The sequence below is a fragment of the Apteryx rowi genome, unplaced genomic scaffold, assembly GCF_003343035.1.
Source record: "Apteryx rowi isolate R43461 unplaced genomic scaffold, aptRow1 scaffold_39, whole genome shotgun sequence".
In the NCBI taxonomy this organism is placed as follows: Eukaryota; Metazoa; Chordata; class Aves; order Apterygiformes; family Apterygidae; genus Apteryx; species Apteryx rowi.
The window spans coordinates 2,029,735-2,050,695 of NW_020450418.1; the positions used below are offsets into that span (position 1 = coordinate 2,029,735).

The following is a 20,961-nucleotide window of genomic DNA, read 5'->3' on the forward strand; positions in this document are numbered from 1 at the left end:
CGCGTGACCTGTTGCATACCTCACCATCTGCAGTTTGGTAAAGAGTTGCTGGCCTATTGAGACATTTCAAACGCAGGAATCCTACATTTTACCCCTCCTGATTATTAATTTGCCCCTCTGCTTTATTCTTCCTTGCCTGGAGAATAACAAACTGTTGAGACAAATCTTGTGTGGTCACCTTACCTAGGTGTATAAATGCTCCATGTGTGTTTACTTAAGTGCACATTGGTGCATCTGTAAAGATGGAAACAAGCCAGTGCTGCTCATGGGCTGTGTTTGTGGGGGGGATTATAAAATCCTTCTGACAAGCTTGTGTAGAATGACTTAAGTTAGATGTTGCACATAGAAAACATCATGTGGAGACTGTTGTCTCTGAAATTGTAGGACTTTCCTTTTCCCAGCAAGACCAGCACAGCTAAGCTTGCTTATTTATTTATTTGCAAGGAACTCTGTAGTGTTTCTTATTACTCTGGGAAACCTGGCTTATCTAAGGATCCTCATTATGGATAATTCTGAAGTGATTTTACTTTCAGTGATGCATTTTAACTTTTTCCCAGCAGTGTTTCTCCATGCCCCACCACCCCCAAAAGATCTCTGTGAGCCTTTTTCTTTCACATAAAATCTCTCTTGTAAACTACATCTTCGTCAAATGTCTTTTTATTCAAGATGTTGGGCTTGTTTTAATGTTGTTTGATGGTGTTCAGTTGAACAGATGGTGTTCAGCTGAACAGGAACTGAACTTGTTTAGTTCTGCAGGACAGTGCTCTTCCTGTTAGGTGTGTGGATGGTGAACTTGGCCACCGGAAGAAATCTAAGGTTACATTGCTAGATGACTTTTGCTATCATGTTTAATGAACAAAAATTACCATTAGTTACATAGTTTCTCATTTATACAGTTCATCAAACCATGTACAGTTACATAGTTTATTTCTCTTTTTTTTCCCCAGCTAAACAGAAAAATTCAATGTCAACTTAAAACATATTTTATGATACAATATAGTTACTTCCTGAAAAGGAAGGACCTATTGCATATCCATATCTTAACTGCAGAAGGTCTGAATAAAAGTTTGTCTTATTAGTCCCTCTGCCAACCTGTGGTGAAGAGTCTGCTGGATTACTTCTTGGTTTATTGTCTGTCTTAAAACTGAAACCTAGACAGTTGCAATGTGAACTATAGCTTCTAATGCTATATAAATAATGGTCTTCAACCACAACCATGACACAAGCTATAGGTCATAAGTTAGCAAGATACCAGGTTTTTATGACCAATAGAAATTAGGCTCTTACTCCTCTACTAGAGAGGAAATAAATGTTTTGAATAAAGGTAGTTTAACCTGTATTGTTTGGAATGCAAAGATTTCATTCTCACTGTAACTTTTGTGCCTCTTTCATAGGCCCTTTCAGCATTTAGAGGCTCTTCCACCTTTCCGGTGTTCTGTACAATTCCTGTCCTGCCTAACAAGCTTGATGTTTCCTTACTCTTGCAGAAGAAAACGCAGAAATTACACTGGATGTGTCGTTAGCGTATCGCGATGACATGTTTGATGATTGGGAAGAAATAGCACATGCAATAGAGCTCAGGAAGCTGAAGTGCACCTTTGGCTCACCAAAAGTAAGGTGTTCTGATAATGCTGGAAGTGGGAAGGTGTGGGAGCGCGGTGGGAGCTGTTCTCTTCTTTTTTTTTTTTGTGGTGGTTCCTAGAAGCTCTGACTGAATTGTTCAGCCAAAACTTTCAAACTTGTCAGCTTTCTTTTGGCTCAAAATCTTTGAAAACCTGATGAACTCCTTATGCAGTTGATTCTATTTTGTGATGTAAGGAAAAGGGCTGAAGTCAGAGGTGTGAATCAAGACTGTAAGGAAGAAGAGGCTGTGAGATCAATGCACAGGTCCAAGTGCAAACAGAATTGTCCTCTGCAGTTGTGGACAGGCCAGAACTCCAGCACTTTGAGATCTGCACATCCCAAACCATTCTAGAAAACTTGGACCTCTCCATCTTGTGCTTCTATGACAGCAAAACCTTGCTCTCTAGGAATGGCAAGGAAAATAACTCGTCAGGGACACTGCAACAGTCAAAGAACAAGGGGGAGGCAGGACCAGAGTTTCTTGAAATAGTTGCTTAATGCCTCAAGGTATAAAGCTTAGGAGCAAAGAGCACAACTAGCAGTGAGAACAGAATATCTTGTTCAAATAAATCGGTTTTTGTGCTGCGGACTGTAATTCCTGTGCTTGAATTCATCTGGTGTCTTCACCATGCCATGTTTTCAGCTCTGTGCCTTATTCTCCCATTTCACAGTCCCTTTCAGCAAACCACTTACACCTCCACTAACACTTGTACTCTTCCATGAAGCCATACATACACAGTAAATAGATGCAAGGTTCAGGGAGGAATATTGCTGGTAGAAAAGGACTTTAAAAACTCCAGACCAAAACACGTGTGTGAGGGGGTTGCATGCATGTTTTGGCTCAAGTTGTGTCTGCTGTGGGGGAAGTTTGGATCCCAAACTGGACTACCATTTTTTGAAAGGCTTTGGTGACTTTCAGTGTATTTAAGAACCTGAAACAGGAAACTGCTTGAGGTCAAATACTATTGATGCAATGACCCAAAACAATCAAAAGCTTGCGGAATAAGTCCCCAAACTGCTGATGCATATCTCTAGACTTGCACAGCCTCTCCCCAGCCTTGGGAAAAGGTTGGGATTAGCAATAAAATCCCAGCTATGTTCAGAGCTGGGGTTTTACAGGAATGCACAATGAGGGATGTGCTCTTACATAAAAGAGCCTGACCACTATTGCCACTCTGTGCTCTTTCACTAGACCCTGGAGTCTGAAGGCCGTCACTATGACTGTGACTTCCTTCCGTTCATGGAGATTGGAAGCGTGGCTCACAAGTACTACCTCATCAACATTCGTCTCCCTGTGAACGAGAGGAAAGGCATTAATGTGGGGATTGGGGAAATAAAGGATATTCGCCTCGTGGTAAGTGTCTGTATTGCCTCTGTCGGAGTTCCTTGCCTTGCTTTAGGGAATGACTGTACTCTGTGAGGTGCTGGAGTCAGCAGGTGCTTCCGGACTGGAACTGTCATTGCAGAGTAACTGGTGCCTATGGCGGCTCCTTTCTTGTTCTCCTCCTGTTTGATCCACAGTGAAGGTCCTACACTTCTTCACGGGTGTCTCCTGCCTGTAAATGTGCTGATCTGTGCTCTCCTGGGCTGACAGGAGAGGCAAGTGCTGTCTCTTGCCCAGGGGTTCTCCTCTTTGACTGGTCTCYTCTGAGCAGCCCTCCCTGGTTGCCTACCTGAGCCTTGAGCAGCGCTCCTCTCCTGAGCTCCCCAGTCACTAACTCCAGAGCTGGGCTCTTCCCATGTTTCTGCAGGCTCCCTTTCTTTCCTCCCCTCCTTGCAGTGGTCTGACTTGGGCACAGAGCTCTCCTGATTAAATCCTGCCTCTCATGGTAAAGAGCTAAGGAGCGTGGGAAGTGAGAGAAATGGAGTAATAGGGTTCGGAGGGCATCTAGCTCTGTCACAGAGTTGTCTGTCTCAAAGCAAGTGTTTGGAATGGCTGTCAGCTATCCCTCTTTCTGCGCTCCCTTGGGATTCAGTGATTGCGGGTGCTGTTGGCTAGAAAGCCTCCTACCACTGTCTCTTTCAGCAGAACTTGTCAGCCAGCTCGCTGTGGCGTTCGCAGATGGGGTGGGGAGGGCAGGTGTCTGGAGAAACACATTAATTTGGCTGATGCTCTTCCCAGCAGTGGTGGCTTAGCTTTGTGCGTGTCTTGTTACTTTTTGGGAACCGTTTTGTATGGTTTTTCCATGCTGTGTCGGAAGTGCCTCTCTCTCAAACCGCATTCTTCCTCATGACGAAAGCTGCGCATTTTGGCTTTAGTTTTAAGGACTTTTGAAGTCTGCTTGGATGGTCTGGGTGCTGAGTAGGCAGCTGCTCTTTCCTGTGTTGAACAAACAGTGTCTTTCAAAGAGCGGTTGCATCTACGTGTGCTTACATGTTAAATGCTGCACTGTACTTGCCTCTCACGTCAGCACAGGAGAAAGAGCACAATGTAAGAATAAACACAAGTAAGAATAACAGTGTTAAAATGTGTACAGCTGTTGCAGTCAACCTCATTTTTCCTTAGGGTATCCATCAAAATGGAGGCTTTACAAAAGTGTGGTTTGCCATGAAAACTTTCCTCACCCCCAGCATTTTGATTATCATGGTCTGGTATTGGAGACGGATCACACTGATGACACGTGCTCCTGTCCTGCTGGAGAAGTGAGTAGGGGTGAGCGCTCTTGGGTAAGGTGACCCTGACGCAAGAGACCCAGTGCTGATCTCCCCAGACTCTGACCTAGGTGGCTGCTGCTCCAGTGCCTCTGATGGGGAGAAAGGAGTTGTCTCTCTTCTCCCTGTCCCCTCCCTTCACCCGGGCACCCTGGGAGCAGGAGAGCTCAATGACATCTCCTTTCTTTTCTTCCCCCTTAAACCTACAGGATTGGTAGCCACTCCCTCTATCCCTATGGGTGACTGGAGTTGCTAGGCTGTTCCAAGCCGAGTCACGTGGGTGGTCAGTCTGTGTTTGGTAGCTTTTGGGGCACATGCAAGAACCCCTAGCTGAGGTTCATGACAAAATCACAACCTCTATCGAGCCTCGCCAAGCAGAGACCCGTTCCCCCAGGGGGGGTGTGGGCCAGGCTGCTTCCTCYGGGGCTGCATTTGCCTGTGGTTGCTGCGAGGGCTTAGTCCCAAAGGGTTTGGTGGAAGCGAGGTGCTGCCCCCTGGCTCTGGAAACACCCCCACTGCCACCCATCCAGCACTGCCTGATTCCTTGGGTCACTGCTCTTGCACTTCTCTGGCTCTATCGCTCTGTATCCCTTCCTTGCAAGCTAGAACGAGACGGTATTTCTGCTTCTCCAGGGTCATCTTTGCTCTGGGAATTTCCATGACATTCATCAACATCCCAGTGGAGTGGTTTTCCATTGGATTTGACTGGACTTGGATGTTACTGTTTGGAGACATTCGACAAGGCATTTTCTATGCCATGCTCCTGTCGTTTTGGATCATCTTCTGCGGAGAGCACATGATGGTAGGTATGACACAGAATGGAAAGTGGTTTCCATCCCCACTTGCAGCACTACCTGGGCAACCTCCCTTTACTTGCTCTGTGTTGGAAACAGTGTTGTGGGGCTTCGTTCCAGATCAGATGATTACACGCTAACTTGCTGTTCTTGGTTTCTCCTGCTCTCCTCCTCACCTCTTGACCCTCTGATTAGGATCAGAATGAACGGAATCATCTCTCTGGGTACTGGAAGCAGGTTGGACCCATAGCTGTTGGCTCCTTCTGCCTCTTCATCTTTGACATGTGTGAGAGGTAGGTGAAGCCCTGCCTTTTGCTGCTCCGACACGAGAGGCGAGCCTTTCCTTAGCAGCGTGCAGAGGAGGCTCGGGGGGGGCCGCCTTCCGCGACAGGGAGCAGAAGTACTGCCGCRCTGGAGGCTCAGCATCTGAACCCAGGCGAGCGCTTGTGGGCCTTGCTGCATGCACTGTGGCACGTGGGGAGGAGAAGGGCAGAGCCTTTATACCACCCCCCCCCCCGCCCCCGGGGATCTCCTGGCCCCTGTCTGTTTTTGAGGACACAGTTTCAAGGTGCCACAGTGAGTGAGGGAGTAAATGGTTTAACTTGTGCGGCTGGGTGTGCAAACGCGTCTCATGTGCCGCAGTACATTTCTTGTTCCTTCTCCCCAGTGGAAGGATGTGCACAGAGATGTGACAAGTCCTTGCTCTTTCCTCTGCGGGTCTTTCTGAGGGTCAGTGAGAAGTGCTTGATGAACATGGGTATATTTTTGCAGCACTGGAAAGGGCCAAGTCAACTGAAGAGACCAAGGTGATCATGCACACAGGCACAAACATGCAGACGCACACAGATGTGTGTCTCTGCTGACAGCTGTTGCCCTACCAATTAGGGGCAGTCTTTCCCCATGACGAGAAAACAGAGTCCTAATGAACGCTCTGCAGTATTCTGGCGTGTCAGAGCAGCGTATCCTGTCCCCTAGGGTCTAAAAGAAATGCTTCCCACCTTGTCTTCTCCTCAGCCCAGAAGGGGAAAGCAGTGTTGGCCGGCTCTTTCCAGGCTGTAGAGTAGAAGTGTGCTTCTCTCTGAGCCTTTGGGCATTCTGTGACAGCACCGTGTTTTCTCTCACCTTGCCAGGGGAGTGCAACTGAAAAATCCCTTCTACAGTATCTGGACCACTGAAGTCGGCACGGAGCTGGCTGTATCCTTCTGCTGGGCTTGGGGAAGGGCCCTTGCTGCTGGGGAGGGAAATGCATATTCCATACTCCTGCCAGATACCTGCTGGAGGTGGGGAAACCCTCTTCCTTGTGGTAGACCAGGGCTGTCAGGTAGGGCTCAGGGGTTGTGGAAGGTGCTGGCGTGGTTTTGAAGAAGCAGTCCCAGCTGGGTACCTCTGGGGACTGGGGATGCGCTTGGAGAGAAGTAACTGGAAAATGGAAGCGCTGCCTCGAGCTGTCTGCAATCTGGGGAGAAGCACAGGAGGGTTTAGGTCCCAGGAGTTACCACAGCAATTCCAGAGCAAGTGTTGTTCCAGCAGCACCCGCTCTGCTTTCCCCCTCGTGGCCTGAGCTGCCACGGTGTTTTCTCCGGGGCCGTTCATTTTGCTGCTGTTACTCAGGTGCATGTTGCTGAAGCRTTTCTACGAATTGCTCTTTTGAGCTGCCTGGTCCTGTTGGAAGCGCTTCCGCTGCCATTAATTTTTATTACTGGGCTGAGATAAGCTAACGCGATTAGTTCCCCTTCCACTGCATCCCAGCCCTCTCGCAGGAGCCTCCAAAGATCGCACGCTGGTTGCCGACTGCTTTGCAACATCTCTGCTGAGCCCTTGTCTCCTCCTGCCATCGGAGCAKAATGGCAATTCCAGCTCAGCCTTTCTAGCTGGCAGGCATTTCAATATTTTATCCCTCATTAATGCCCCGTCRAGTGCTTGGGGGAACATCAGAGCATCAGCGCCGAGACTGAACTGGGGAGGGCTCTCAAGCACGCTCCCTCGCTCACATGGGAGCTGCGGTCCATCTTTAATGACTGCTGCACTCAAAAAGTTTAATTATGATCTTCGTGATATTATTAATATATGAATCACCTGAATAATAATTTATATTATTTCTATTTCATTTATGCTGTTTCTTTTAACTTGTTCTATTCAGATGGCCTTTATTATAGTTGCAGGCATTTGCTTGTGTCTGTATTTTCTGTTCCTGTGTTTTATGGTGTTTCAAGTGTTCAGAAACATCAGTGGAAAACAGTCAAGCCTCCCAGCAATGAGCAAGGCTCGCCGTCTTCATTATGAGGTAGTAACTCGTTATTGCTTAGGCTCTTTATTTTTAAAATGCATTTTCAGCTTTATTTTGATTTTTCAAGAGCATACTGAAAACTTTTCTATCAATATTTTCCTGAACCTGGAAAATCTGATTTTTATTGGCTTTCTTATGTTGCTCAGATCTCCCTAATTGCCTTTGTGTTCCTTTAGACTGTTATTAATGATGGTTTTTTCTTTATTTGGATCTTTAGCCCTGATGTAATGTTTTGATCTCTCAGGAGGGTATGTAAGCTAGCTCTCATTTTTATGAGTAATTGTGATCTCCCAGTTTACTGTCTTTTCCCTCAGAACAGTGTTTGAGGATAGAGGATAATTCCCCAAATTACAATTTAAGCTACTATGGGGAGAAAGCACATCAGGTCTCTGTGTCCCACTTTCTCCTTCTGCAATATCAGCGATTGTGTTTAATGGAAAGTATTACTAAGACCTTCCTGTTTTTCCATGGCACAAATTCACAGATTTATGGGGTTATTTTTCCTAGACAAATTACAGGAGGGAAACTGTCAGAATAGGGTTAAAAACCAATGTGTTCAGCTAATTATCCCCTTTTTAGCCTGTGTTTTTGTATGTTGCTTCTGTCCTAGCTGTCTTTAACTGCTGCAAAACAAGAGGAGCTCACTTTGAGTGCTAAAACTGAGAGAGAGAGCCTGTTGTTTTCATGGGTGTGTAAATATTTATCACCAATATTGTTCTGTTTAATAGTGATTGCTTCCGATTTGAACAGATCGGTTATCGCTCATCAGGAATGCACATAATTCCTTCCAAAGAAAAAATAGGATCTGAAACAATCTGGACAAGATATTTAGCATTTTTTTCCCCATCTTTCCCTTTAACGAGAGGCGCAAGACTTTTAGCTTGTATTGTACTTTTGTTGTAGCAGTGCTCCAAATACAAACATCTAGCAGGGCTGAATCTTATCTGGAAGAGTTCAATTAATAGCTATTTGTTGTCATGTTATGGCCTAATAGTTATGCACACGCTGACATTTCCATCAAAATTCCAGAAACAATTAAAAAGAAATAAAAGAAAAAAGAAAACAAATCCAAAACCTTTTTTTTTTGTTAGTAAAATTTTAAAGGTAGTAAAAGCAAATAACATGCATGGTAGGATTCCAGAAAATGTGATCCTGAGCCATAAATTGTTTGTCTTATAATCTACRTTCTTTTGCAAATACACAGACTAATTTTTGACAAGCATTTAGAATTGCTGTAATTTCTTGCCAGATATTCTTTGGGGGTGAGGATTAGTCGTCTTGTGCAAACCCAGTATCATCACTCTAGAAACCCAGAGGTGCCTTGCTAAAATGTAAAGTCTCTCCACAGATGTTATTCCAGACCAAAGGCATGTCTGTTTGCTTAAGAAAAGCTGTGAGCTATCAGATTTGCTGTTCAGTTAGTGAAACCTCTAGTTTAGACTGACGTGCCTCCTCTTTCTCATTAACTCATAGTAAATCAGTCACAAAAGCGAGTGTAATGGAAAGCAAGYGCTGTCCAGACATGCCCGCCCTGCTCGGTGTATTGGGGAGGAATGCAGACGTGTGTGGGGAATGGAGAATATTGGCTGGCAGGAGCACAGCACAAAGGAGTGGGCGGAAGTTGTTTTGGTTTGGGGTTTCGTGGGTTGGACTTTTTTTTAAACTTGTCTTTTACATGCTAAAAACAAAAATGGGTTTTTGTGGATTCTGTTAATGTGACCAGTGACATTTCTCTAAACAGGGGCTGATTTTTAGGTTCAAGTTCTTGATGCTCATTACTCTGGCTTGTGCAGCAATGACAGTCATCTTCTTTATAGTGAGTCAGGTGAGTGTGCTGAAATTCAGCTCATTTGAGAATGTCARCCTCAAATTCTCCAGCTGCTAACAATGTCAGCTACTTATAGTTTAGAGAGAAAAGGTCTGCATGCACGTTGTAGGTAGATTTGCTTTTTAAGAACTTGTTTTCATTTATTTAAAACACTGCCATAAAATCATTTAGGCTGAAGCTTTCACTAAGGCTTCTGGCTCATAGTAACGTTTAGGCCTATGTTTTTTGTAATATCAGCCAAAATAGTTCAGTCACTTCTAAGAACCCAGCAAGAGGAARAATATTCTGTTCATGTTAAAAGGATCCTGTGGCTTTTTATACCCACAAAGAAACATAATAAATACCAGAATTAAGGATTTCCCGTTTTTTGACTTAGTGACCCTGTTGTTTCTAACAGCATATATACCTATTTATTCTGAGCTAGAACRTGGACTTTCTGTATGAATGAGCTTTCTGTGCAAACAGCCTACTGTTAAAATTGCATTTGTCTCAAAGATGGCATTTATGGTTGTTACTAAGCACAAGCTGCTTGCAGCTTCAGAAGAACAGTGGATACAGTCTTACGAATGATCTTCTTACTATGTACTCTRTAGAATTACATGTTCAGGAGTATTTTCTCACTCTCTGCATTGTTTATGCTTTGAGGTACGTGATGGGTCCTGATGGAAAATATACCAGCAGAAGATTTAGGTCTAAAAATCTGTTAGACTGAAGCAAGGGTTTGAGAAATGCCACTTTGCAATTCAGTGCATCATTGAGTATTAATGACCATAACCGTCACTGTTCATGGGCATAACGCAAACTATCTTGTCCAGCTCCTCTTTCCAGGCTAGTCTGGATTTCTGTAAAGGCAAGGTTTGTACTATTGTGGCTTCTCTTTGGAGCAGAACTTTCAGTTGTTTTCAAAGGGAAACTCCCCTTATCAGGAAAAGGCATGCTGTCACCTTGTGTCTGTTTCTTTAATGAAAAGCCAACGTTGCAGCGTGAACAGTCTGTATATCTTCAAGTAATATTAATATTGATGATATTTTCATAAACCGTGACATATCTCTGTATGTCTAAGGCATGCTGTCAGCCTAGGTCTCTGTCATAAGACAGAAGCAGCAAGAAGGCATTCAGCACATTAGCTTTTCGCATTATTCATGCTGTTTTTCCTTGTATAAAAGGTCTATTTATAGAAGTCTAATGTTTTCAGATGTAACTAGTTGTCTCCTAGGTACTGTTCTTTATGTGACAATCTTTGCTGAACACCTCAGTTATGGCAATGATATATCACAGAATGTGAGAGATTTTGTCGTATTTAAGAATGATAAAGAAACTGTCTGATCTGCTCCTTTCGTAAGTCCCATTTTTTCCTGCAGATGGAGGCTAACAAAGAGAATTCTAGGCTAATGTCTGTGTTACTGAATCTATTACACATCCATTTACTTGATCCTGTTGAATTGTTATTTTCTTATTAATTTACCCCAAGCTACTGCAGTAGAGCTCATTTCTGTATTTTGCGAGCTGTTGTGAATTCAGTCTTGCTGACATGTCAGTGTGTGTCTGGTGTCTCACGGACAGGTGACCGAAGGCCACTGGAAGTGGGGGGACATAACAATACAAGTGAACAGCGCCTTCTTCACAGGCATCTATGGGATGTGGAACCTGTACGTCTTTGCACTTATGTTCCTGTATGCTCCATCACACAAGAATTATGGTGAAGATCAGTCAAACGGTAAGTGGCGCTAAATGATCTGCACATGAAAGCTATCATGGGAAGAAAGGGATATCAGGCGGGCGATACTTGTGTGCTTTTTTTGCTGAAATGAAAATTTATCATCCTGAAATGTTGTTCAAATGATGGTTTGTTTTTCAAAACACTTTTATTCTTGCAGACATTTTATTTGATGACTACACCAGAAAAGTCTGAGTACTTAGTCAATGCTTTCTAAAAACATTCTAGCTGTTYTTCTTTTTTAATATTAATTTTAAATCATACAAAGCACTTTGTATTGTGGGTCAGCTCGTTAATAGATGGTTTCTCGGGATTATCGCTGAAAAGATTTCATTTTCTTTTTCTTTTCTTTTTTTTATTTTTATTTTTATTTTTTATAATCACCAAGAAACTGAAAGAAATCAAGGGTGTTTTGTCCAACTGTAATTCTGTTGGTCAAACGGAGGAATGGGGAAAGGAGAAAATAGAAGTCTGGGYGAGTGGGGAATGGCAATACTGTTGGTTGCCTTTCAGTAGTCTTCAGTAGCATAGAAATCTTCTTCTTCAAATATGCTTGTATTTAGCCTATAAATAAAAGGATTAACAGAGATGTTACTTACTCCTTAGTTCACATTATTGCTCCTGAAAGTCAGTAGTGAATAAAATACATCCTTTGCTTTCTCCCTGCCAATGTTTTATTGTGAGCCCAGCCTAACAGAATAACTTTGTTCCTCAGGTGACCTGGGCGTAAACAGTGGCGAGGAGCTCCAGCTCACCACCACGATCACCCATGTGGATGGGCCAACAGAGGTTTATAAGCTGGCTCGCAAGGAGGCCCAGGAGTAACACTGAGAACATCTCAACTGAGACACAGAATGAAGTGGAGTACACAGGACGACACAGCATCCTCCTCGAGGAGATGTGTCTGAAGTAACTTGCTTTATGAATGCCCAGTATCTAGTGTATTTTCACAGAGCAGTGACACCAAGCAGAACATTTGTAAACTCTTTAATACGGTGTAGTTATTTCTGGGGGGAGGGATGCGTATATTGTGTTACACTCAAGCACATAAAGATCTGCTAGAAAAGCATTAAGGTTGCAAAGTCGCACATTCAGAAGTTAGGAAGTGGCAGACCTGACGTTGGGTAATTTTTACTTGGCTACCTTGTGCCTGTGCATACAGTGCAAACAGTGAATGGAGCTCAGGCAATGAGCAGCTATTCAGTACTTTGAGGTTTTTTTGTATGTGTAGCTCCTTAAGGTGTTGGGCTTGGGGGATGGACTAAAGCCTCACTTCAGAAACATTTAATTCCATCATCTATAACCATATTGACCCCAATTTGTGGTCTTTAGTACAGCCCTTTAACTCCACAGCAAACCTCTTATCACTTGAGTGAAGCATAACGGGGGAAGGGAGTAGATTGTTTGTAATATATAAGATTCAAGTACTAGAAGAAACAACATGCTTTTTCAGTAGGTTTTACTGCTGTTTGTTGAATATAGGGGAATGTAAAAACTTGATGCCTGAGTTCAGTTTCAGGAGAAATGTGTGCTCTAGAGCTCCTGTCCTGAATTCCTAGAGTTACGGTTCTTACAGCCAGCTCCTACCTATTTCTCAGCCTCTTTGGCTCTACTCCCTCTTGTTGTCTTCCTCCATCTTACCTACTTGTTATGGCTCCTTCATTTTTATGCTGCTTATGTGCCGTGAGGAAGAACAGAAAGAGCACGGGGAAGGGTCTGTTCTCAGTTTCCATGCCTGTAAGTTGGGCAAAGGATCTGCTGGAGAATCCTGCTTGTCCTTGCACTGCCAGGATGGAGCATACTTGGTAGAGATGGATTTTTCTGACAATTAACAGACTTGAAAAAATCCACTTGTCACGTACTAGCATGGTTATTTGCTTTTCAGAGGAAGAGCAGTAGTAGAAGATGAGATCACCCCCCTTCCATGAATAGGTGGAACTGACTCTTGTGAGATGACTAGCGGTGGAGGAGAATGGGCACTAATATGGGATGGAGGCTTAAACTGGACTATGCTGGGGACAAGTTAAAAGAGAGCTTTTGATGGCTTGGGCTCGGACCAAAGGGCCCATCCTGCTCAGGACATATGTTCTTCCAGGACCTGGAGGAGAGCCTAAGAATCCAGAGGGCCTCATTACCTGATACTAGTCCATGTCTGTGTTTCTTGCTAGTTATGTGTATCTCAACCTCCCTAGCCCAGTTTTCCCCCTAGAAGATAAGAATCTGCTTCCATCAGTTGCRGAGGTGTCCGAGACTCTCAAGAGAACTGCAGCTTCCAAAGCTGCTGACAGTTCTCACAGATGCCACTAGAAATACTGTCCTAAAAAAGGTGACATGTTGTCCTTGGATTCTTAAGACCTCTGAAATTACACATAAACTGTTTAGAATATTAAGGCTGCAAATTAATGACCTGTGTAGCCTTAGTTCATCTCTAGCCAACGTATGCATTAAGACATACAATTAAAGATTGTTGCATACTATTTTTACAATAAATTCTGTTTTGTATGTGTGTGTTGGGCTCTGGGCAGGAGTTGAGGCTGTGAAGCTAGGAATCCTCTCCCTACCAGTGTCTCATTCAAGACACRTTGGGTCAAACTTGAGGAATGTTGAATGCAACACTCCAGATGAAGTCATTCATATGCTGCTATGTTTGAACATATGAAATCACTGTAGCACAAAAAAGTGCTAAATACTACTTAAAAAAAAAAAAAAGTAGCTTTGGATGATTTTGAATACTTGAACTGGAACAGTAAACGTTTTTGGTAACTATCTTTTTGTAAAGTGGGATGATAATGCCCCTGTACTCAAAGGATATCTTATTAAAAAAGAGGAAAAAAAAGAGGAGGGGGATACTTACTGTATGTGGAATAAGTTATAGGACCATACTTTCAACAGTGATGGCAAAATGTAATTTGCTAGCAATTTGCATAAGGAAGCAAGTGCTGGAAGAAAAAATGTGTACTGCAGTAGTTCTTCAACTAGGAGGTGAATTAAATTAATGCACACAACCATAATTCCAGCATTTTCCTGGCTGAGTGCTCGACTTTGCAACTTTAACATTCTTTTTACATTGGGTTATTATGTAATATTTATGTTGTTGGAATAGATGTGTCCATGATTTCTTTTACAGCTTAGTATAGCATTGCATTTTGTAAAGGCTCTTTACAAATGGGGCATTGCAGCTTTAAAACCAAATTTTGTGTCAAACACTAATGGTTTGTTGGGGGGGGGCACATGTGTGTGTGTACATATATATATTATATAAATATATATATATACTTTTTTATTTCTTAATTCCTAAGCCCTTCTCATATGTCTCAGAAGTAGTCCATGGGTCTTACTAAAATATATCCTTTTTTTGTTTAGGTTGTGTTCACTTTTTACAGAATGCTTTAAGCAACCTGGAAAACATGTAGATTTGTTAATTTAAATAAAATAAACAGTATTGTGGTTTTGTTGTTGGCCTGGTTCACTGAGTGAGAAGAAAGCATAGTTTTTCTGGCTGTGATCTTGTTTACTTGTATTTAGTCTTATACTTGAGGCAAGAGACAACTGGCTGTTAGTAATTCCCTCTCATGTAACTTGTTGCTGGGGAAAATGATTGACTAACTTAGTTCAGTTCCGTTGCATCTCTCTTTAAATGCTTTGAGGTGCAGAAAAACAGTCCTTTAATGACCAATGCCTTTTGTCTTTTAAAACTTTGCTTTAGGACTAATCATTAGCAGAGTAATTTCTGCCTTGTTTATGGAGAGTCTGTTCCCGCTGAAGTGAATGGACATGGAAGCAGGGCTGCTTCCCGTATCGCAGCTGGTGTCCTTCTGTCAAGGCTTGACTCAGCCAGCCCTACATTTCAGGCTGACTTCCCACACTAAWTTAGACGTGCATGTTTGTACAAGACGCTGAGGGAAACAGAGTGAAATCTCGTGAAAAATCTTGAAGTGAGATAATCATCCTTCTCTTGGACCTACCAGCTCTGTCGCAGGATAGCACTGTCAAGAAGCAGTGAGTTAGGGCAAAACCAATTTGCAGCTCATCAGACAGTGATCAGGTCAGATGTTAGCAGGTAAGTTCAACCTCACGTGAATATGGGATCTTCAGCGCCTCTTCTTGTTCTGCCCCCACTAGACACTACCGCTCTCCTGTTCCATGGTGGCAGAGCTCGAAAGGACACAGGGACCGTGAGTCTTCCCCTCCACTAGTGTGTGAAAGCCCCTGTTTTGGCTTTCCCAGCTGACGACCACGAGTTCCCACAGCAGCTGTGAGGCACAGATCAGTCTTCCCACCCTGACTGGAAGCAGAGCGCTCTCCTTTGCCTGGGCTTTCCCCACAGCGCAGCCTCCCCTCTTGGAGAGAGATCCCAGGGCCTGCCCATGCCAGGAGGGAAGAGCTGGCAGCGCGGCTCCAGCGCAGAAAGCTGCCGGGGTGGGATGGAGCGGGAACCTGCAGCAACAAGGCCCATTTTCCTGTGTCACCTAGGGTATGAGATTTGAGCATTGTGCACACATGCTGCAAGAAGCTTGTAAAGCAAGTGAGGCTCTGGATCTTTCCAAATATACCCCAACGATGTTTTTAAAGCCAACGTAATACAGCGGAGTTATCTGGGCTCAGGCAGTGTGGTGCAACTGCTAGGTTTTTCATCAGGTTTTGTATGTTGGACTTGCCTGTCCAGGCTGTCTGGCCCTTGAATTTGTCACAGCTATGCTGTGGACTTCATAAGTTGCAATTTTATGGCTCTTTTGAATGCTCCTATTACTCTACAATGACTCCAGGATTTTGGTAGCCTCGTTTGGTAACATGTTAGAAGGCACTGCCTTCCGAGTCCTGCAGTCCACTCTCCTGTTTATTTGGATCTTGGGTGTTTTAACAGAGCAGGAAAAAATCCAGCTCATTTCTGCAAATTCTGTTAGGGCAGACATTTAAAACCAAACTGACGGCTTTTGGTGGCTGAGACCTCCGCTACGCTCAAATCTCCTTAACAGGTACTTTATTAATACAAATAGGACTGCCTATTTCTGGTAGCCAACAAACTCTGTCTTCAATATAACCTCTGAACAACAGAAAGAGATGCTGTACTGACAAAGAATTATGTGTTTTTCTGTCTATTATTCAGGAAAAAATGTTTCCCAGTACTTGTGCTTCAGAAGTAATGAAAAATTTGACAACAGATTAAGTGCAATAATCAACAACTTGAAGTTGGAATAGGAAGCTGTCTTTATAAAATCGCACATCAGAGAAGAACTATGCTGATGAGATTGTTTTATGAAGAGATCATGACTCCTTTTCTGCTAAAACCATGTTGACTAAAGCTTTTCTTTCTCTTCTACCACAGAAAAGAACCAGGCTCCTCAAAGGCAAGCTAGAAGGGAGTACAGCACTTCCAGGATCTAATGAATTTCAAAAGAGCAAATTCATGAATTTTAAATTACTGTAAAACCACTACTACCCTCCCACACTGCTTTTCTTTCCAGATTACTTATGTAGACTTTCTTTGTTACTCTTTGGGGATGTACTCCTTACAGTGGAAGTCCTTTGCTGCCCTCTGCTGACAGGATAACATCTGGATTAATCTAGATTAAAAAAAACCCAACAACAACAAAAACCCTCTAACGTGTGGGGAAAAAATGCTTATTTGTAAAAGTTCCTACAATTTGCAAGGTGCTTTTCAGGTTTAAAGCTATCCCAGGAGCTTAGTACATAAGTGCAGCTGGGCATAGAAACTAGAGAGGAGCAGGAAAAAGTACCTGAGACTTTCTTTAAAGGGTTAACTGATGTTGCTGTAAGCAGCTGAAATTAGCTGGGAGAAACTGAAGTGGATTATATGAGGCCTTTGTGGGTCAGTTGGGGGCCATGATTCTAGAAAAGTAAGCAAATGGTCTTTTAGTTGAGAAAGTTTGACTGTTTTTTTTATTAGACCTCTCTCTGATTTTTTCTTATAACAAGACTGGGACCAGAATCTTTCTCTTCTGCTCTAAAGTCAGTCAGCAGATAGAAGGACTCCAGCAGACTCCAATGCAGCCTTGTTTGTTATTCCTTTCCTCCCACTCACATCTGTGTAAACTGAGATGTAAGTATGCAACTCTAAATTGATTCACCTTCAAACAGAAACCTCAGATCATCATGACATTTCCCTGAAGGCCCTTCATCAGCCTGAACGTCATTTAAAGTAGTGAGGAGCAGAGACCATATGCAGAGGAAGGTCCTGAGCTAAGCTGCGGCTCCTGATGGTTTTGCTGTTGAGACTGTCCACAGCCCCAGAAGGAGGCCGTGGCTTCGGGTGAGTGGGGCTCCCTCTCCTCCCGGGCTCCCTCTCTCCCTGCTCTCTGTGGTGCTGCTCCTTGCAAGGACCTTCAGTCCCATCTCCCGCCCCTTCTTCAGCCAGCTTCTCAGCCGGGTGCTCTGCTGCGTCCTCAGCAGCTGAGAGCGTGTGCTTCAGCTCTGCCTCCCCTCCTGCAGCCTGGGAACTGCCGCACAAGCGGAATAGCTCCCCGGGGAGAGGAGAGAAAGCTGAAGGATGTCTGCTCAGGCGGATAAAATGGCATTGATCTCAAGCTGCGGCGAGCTAGCCCGCTCTCCACCTTCTCTGGCTGGGCCCATGTCAGAGTGCTTTGCTGGTGGATCTCGGTGTAGATTCCTAGCTGCTGCCAGCCAGCCTGGCTGGTGGTCAGCATCGTCCTCAGAGAGGGCCTGTCAACTGCAAGGAAGCCACTTGAATTCTGTTCTTTTATATTTGCAATGAAAGAAAAGAGGAAGAGTCTTACACCAGAGAACCCTTTCCAAGAGTCACAATTTGTCATCGGTTTGTTTACGGAACAAGTTGATAAAGCGAGTGCTAACAAATACTAGGATCAGATGATACTCATCCGACTTCTGTAGGAACTGAGGGATGAACAGCTGAATTATTAGCAGTAATGAGTAACTTTATGCTACAACTGCCTTTTTACCTGAAGGCAGCAAATAGGATGCCAACTTCTGTTTTGGGAGGTACCTGGGGAACTGGGCCTGTGAACCTGATGTCTATATTGGACATGTTAGCAGAAACTCTAATAAAGTATAGAACTAGGAGATACATAACAAATTGAGCTGTTTTGGAAGAGGCAGCACAGTACAGCTTCTGTAAAGGGAAGTCTTGCCTCAGACATTTTAGAGTTCTCTGAGGAGTCAACCATCATGTGGATAAGGATAATCCAGTTTATATTGTCTACCTAGATTTCAAAAAGGCTCAAAATCTTGCTGATTTTTCCAAATCGCTGCATTTCTGTTAGGAAGTCCCACTGGCGAGTGTTAAAAATGCAAATATCCTCCATCTTTCTCYCTCTCTCTTCCTCAGTGTTTAGCTACCTGTTAAAATATTAGAGTTTTATAAAGTCTCTTTGAGTACAGAGAAGGAAAGAGCAGGAAAAAAAAAAAAAGCAATTGAACAGTTTTTCCTGCTTTCATTATCAAGTTGGAAAGGAATGAATGGTTGTGCAAAGGGAGGTAATTAGAGTTCTGTCGCTTATGTGAGTGGCTGCAGGGAATTGCCCAATCTTCAGTTAAGCAAAAGCAAAGATTAACTAGATGCTTTCACACAAAAATATCTTTTTGTTAAAAAAAAAAAAAGAAAAAAAGAACCTGTGCCATTTTGTACTGGGGTCACTGCTTTCCTATCTTTTCATTTTAAAGTCTTGACTGCATATTTCATTTAGGGAGCAGTACTAAGAGGAGTCACAGTAGGAGGACACGTAACTCTGCGTGTTGCACACCAGCATCTTCCCGCAGMGCCAGTTTGTAGCTCCTTAGGTGAGGAACACAAGCAGGTTCTCATGTAGCAGGAAATTACCAAGAGATTTCCTTCTCTTAAGTCATGCTAAGTGATGTGTCCTCTAATAAAAGTTCCTTACATGTCAGTGAAGTGCATTGATGTAAGAAAAAAMCACCACAAAACCAAGCGGCTAATGCCCTGGGGACCTAACCACTGTGAGAAGATCAAAGACTTCGACGAAGCRGTGAGCAGGCAGATAGAGGCCAATGATATCGTGTTTGCTGTTCACATTCCTCTTCCTAACAAGGAGATGAGCCCCTGGTTCCAGTTCATGCTTTTCATCATGCAGCTGGACATTGCATTCAAGAYGGACAACRACCTAAGAAAGTCRCTTTCTCTCTTTTCTTAAAAGTTCAATCAGCATAACCAAACCATGCCTTCTACACCTTTGATTTCATCTTTGGAAATCAAATCTTTTTAGAAGGTATGCAATTCCTTTCTTTCTGTTGTTCGGAATAACAACAAAATTTGCACGCTCTCCAAGACGGGATCCTGGTGCAGACCAGCTTGGGCACAGTAGTACAGAGGAAAGCAGAAAGCTGAAATGAGAGCTGGTCCACTGCTTTCCTTGCTGCATTCCCCTTGGAGCACCTAGAGGACTCTGTCTGTGTGAACATGTTRGAAATGGCTTTGCCCATAGAAGTCTCTGACGGAGACAGCGCTTCCCCTGGGCTTTGCAGTACTGTATATGCATACAGCACTAGGGACATCATGTGTACACATGACTGGGCTCCCAAAGAGGACGCAGTATTTCTGTGTCAGTGAAACACTCCGCCCTGGCCATTACACTTGTATAATCAGCATGTTTAATGAGCTCTGGTCCTGAGCTCCTGCCAAAGACAGGGACCAGCTCCTCATCCAGTAGCAGAAATGCAGTGAGCCACCTCTCAGGCTTTGAGGAAAAATAAGTAGTTCCTCACATGCCTTGGTCTTGTCCTTTCCCCAGAACCCAGTCTCCTCTATAACAGAAGACACTTTTGAATGCTGTTACTGATATGCCCAACCTGGGTATTTGTGAACCCAGCTGCACCCTGCTCAAAGTGTTTTTTTTTTTTTTGGGGGGGGGGGTTGCCTCAATACGGAACTGTTTATCCTGCCTGGATGTTGTATTAGGCCTGGGAGAAGTCATGTGAAGGACCCTGGCAATTAGTATGTTGTGGGGATACTGAAACACATTTGCTCTCCTGCCACAGAGCCTGTAGCCTAAAGCTATCAAATGGGATTTCCTTACAATGAAAATAAAGGAGTGCCTGTATTGCAAGGGGAAAGAATGGCAGGAGAATAAACCATCAGAGACAAGAYGTATACAGCTGGAGACTGCTGCTGAATTCTGCTTAGTTTGTGTATTATAAATGTCTGTCATTCCTACTCTCAAAGATGAGACGAAGTCTATGCTTTTTCATGGGAGTAAAATAAGCAGCAATGGATTTATTTTTGGAAGGGTTTGCTGGGTAGTTGACACAAAGAAGTGCTCCATTGCTCACATATCTGCTTTCCTACTTAGCACCTGACATTAAGATTAYACAACAGCCCATGGCTTTTTGAGTTCTTTTTCTTGTTAGAGACTAACTATTATGGGAAATCAATATGAACTTCACAGTYTTCAGATCTATAGTTTTAAATAAAATAAGAGCTTTTATTGCCACTGTAACTATATGCCTCTTTTGTAGGTTCTTTCAATATTTAAAGGCCCTCCCACCTTTCTGATTTTCTGTACCACTCCTGTCTTAACAAGCTTGATGTTTCCTTACTCTTGCAGAAGAAAATGCAGCAATTACCCTGAATGTGCTCTTAGCATATCGTGATGACATGCGTGATGAYTGGGAAGAAATAGTACACGGAGATGAGGAAGCTGAACCCCTCCTTGGCCTGGCTGAACGTAAGGGGCTCTGACACTGCTGGAGACRGGGTGCGGGAGCGTGGGCCAGGCCGCATCCTCGGAGGCTGTGTGTGCCCACGGCTGCTGCAAGCCTTATCCCACAGGGTTTGCTGCCAACCCACTTCTCTGCAAGCCACAGGCTCTGTCGCTTCCTAACAGCCYTCATTCCTGGGACAAGAGCTTTGCCAGTCCCCAGCTGACCTCCATTTGGGACAGGAGCAGGCCAGCAGCATTGCCAGTGTTTCTGGCAGGGGGGTGAAGGGAGATCAGACTCCTCCTGAGCCCTCTGCAGTGTTCTGGCATGTGAATGGGCATGGTGCTGGGTACCTCTGGGGACGGGATACACTTGGAGAGAAGTAACTGGAAAATGGAAGCGCTGCCTC

The 20,961-nt window shown here is 43.8% G+C and overlaps 1 protein-coding gene across 2 annotated transcripts in view; it reads left to right on the forward strand.

Annotated features, from left to right (window-relative positions):
• WLS (wntless Wnt ligand secretion mediator) overlaps window positions 1-14,348 on the forward strand; it is a 69,494-nt gene extending 55,146 nt beyond the window's left edge. The window contains exons 3-12 of one of the 2 annotated variants that reach the window (XM_026074572.1): window positions 1,488-1,612; window positions 2,816-2,977; window positions 4,130-4,266; window positions 4,909-5,077; window positions 5,265-5,362; window positions 6,200-6,263; window positions 7,210-7,353; window positions 9,098-9,181; window positions 10,748-10,901; window positions 11,617-11,726. In XM_026074572.1, the coding sequence (XP_025930357.1) occupies window positions 1,488-1,612; window positions 2,816-2,977; window positions 4,130-4,266; window positions 4,909-5,077; window positions 5,265-5,362; window positions 6,200-6,263; window positions 7,210-7,353; window positions 9,098-9,181; window positions 10,748-10,901; window positions 11,617-11,726 (1,247 nt within the window). Of the gene's footprint in view, window positions 1-1,487; window positions 1,613-2,815; window positions 2,978-4,129; window positions 4,267-4,908; window positions 5,078-5,264; window positions 5,363-6,199; window positions 6,264-7,209; window positions 7,354-9,097; window positions 9,182-10,747; window positions 10,902-11,616 lie in introns of both variants that reach the window. The other variant, XM_026074571.1, reaches the window with a different exon arrangement.
• The last annotated feature ends 6,613 nt before the right edge of the window (window positions 14,349-20,961 follow it).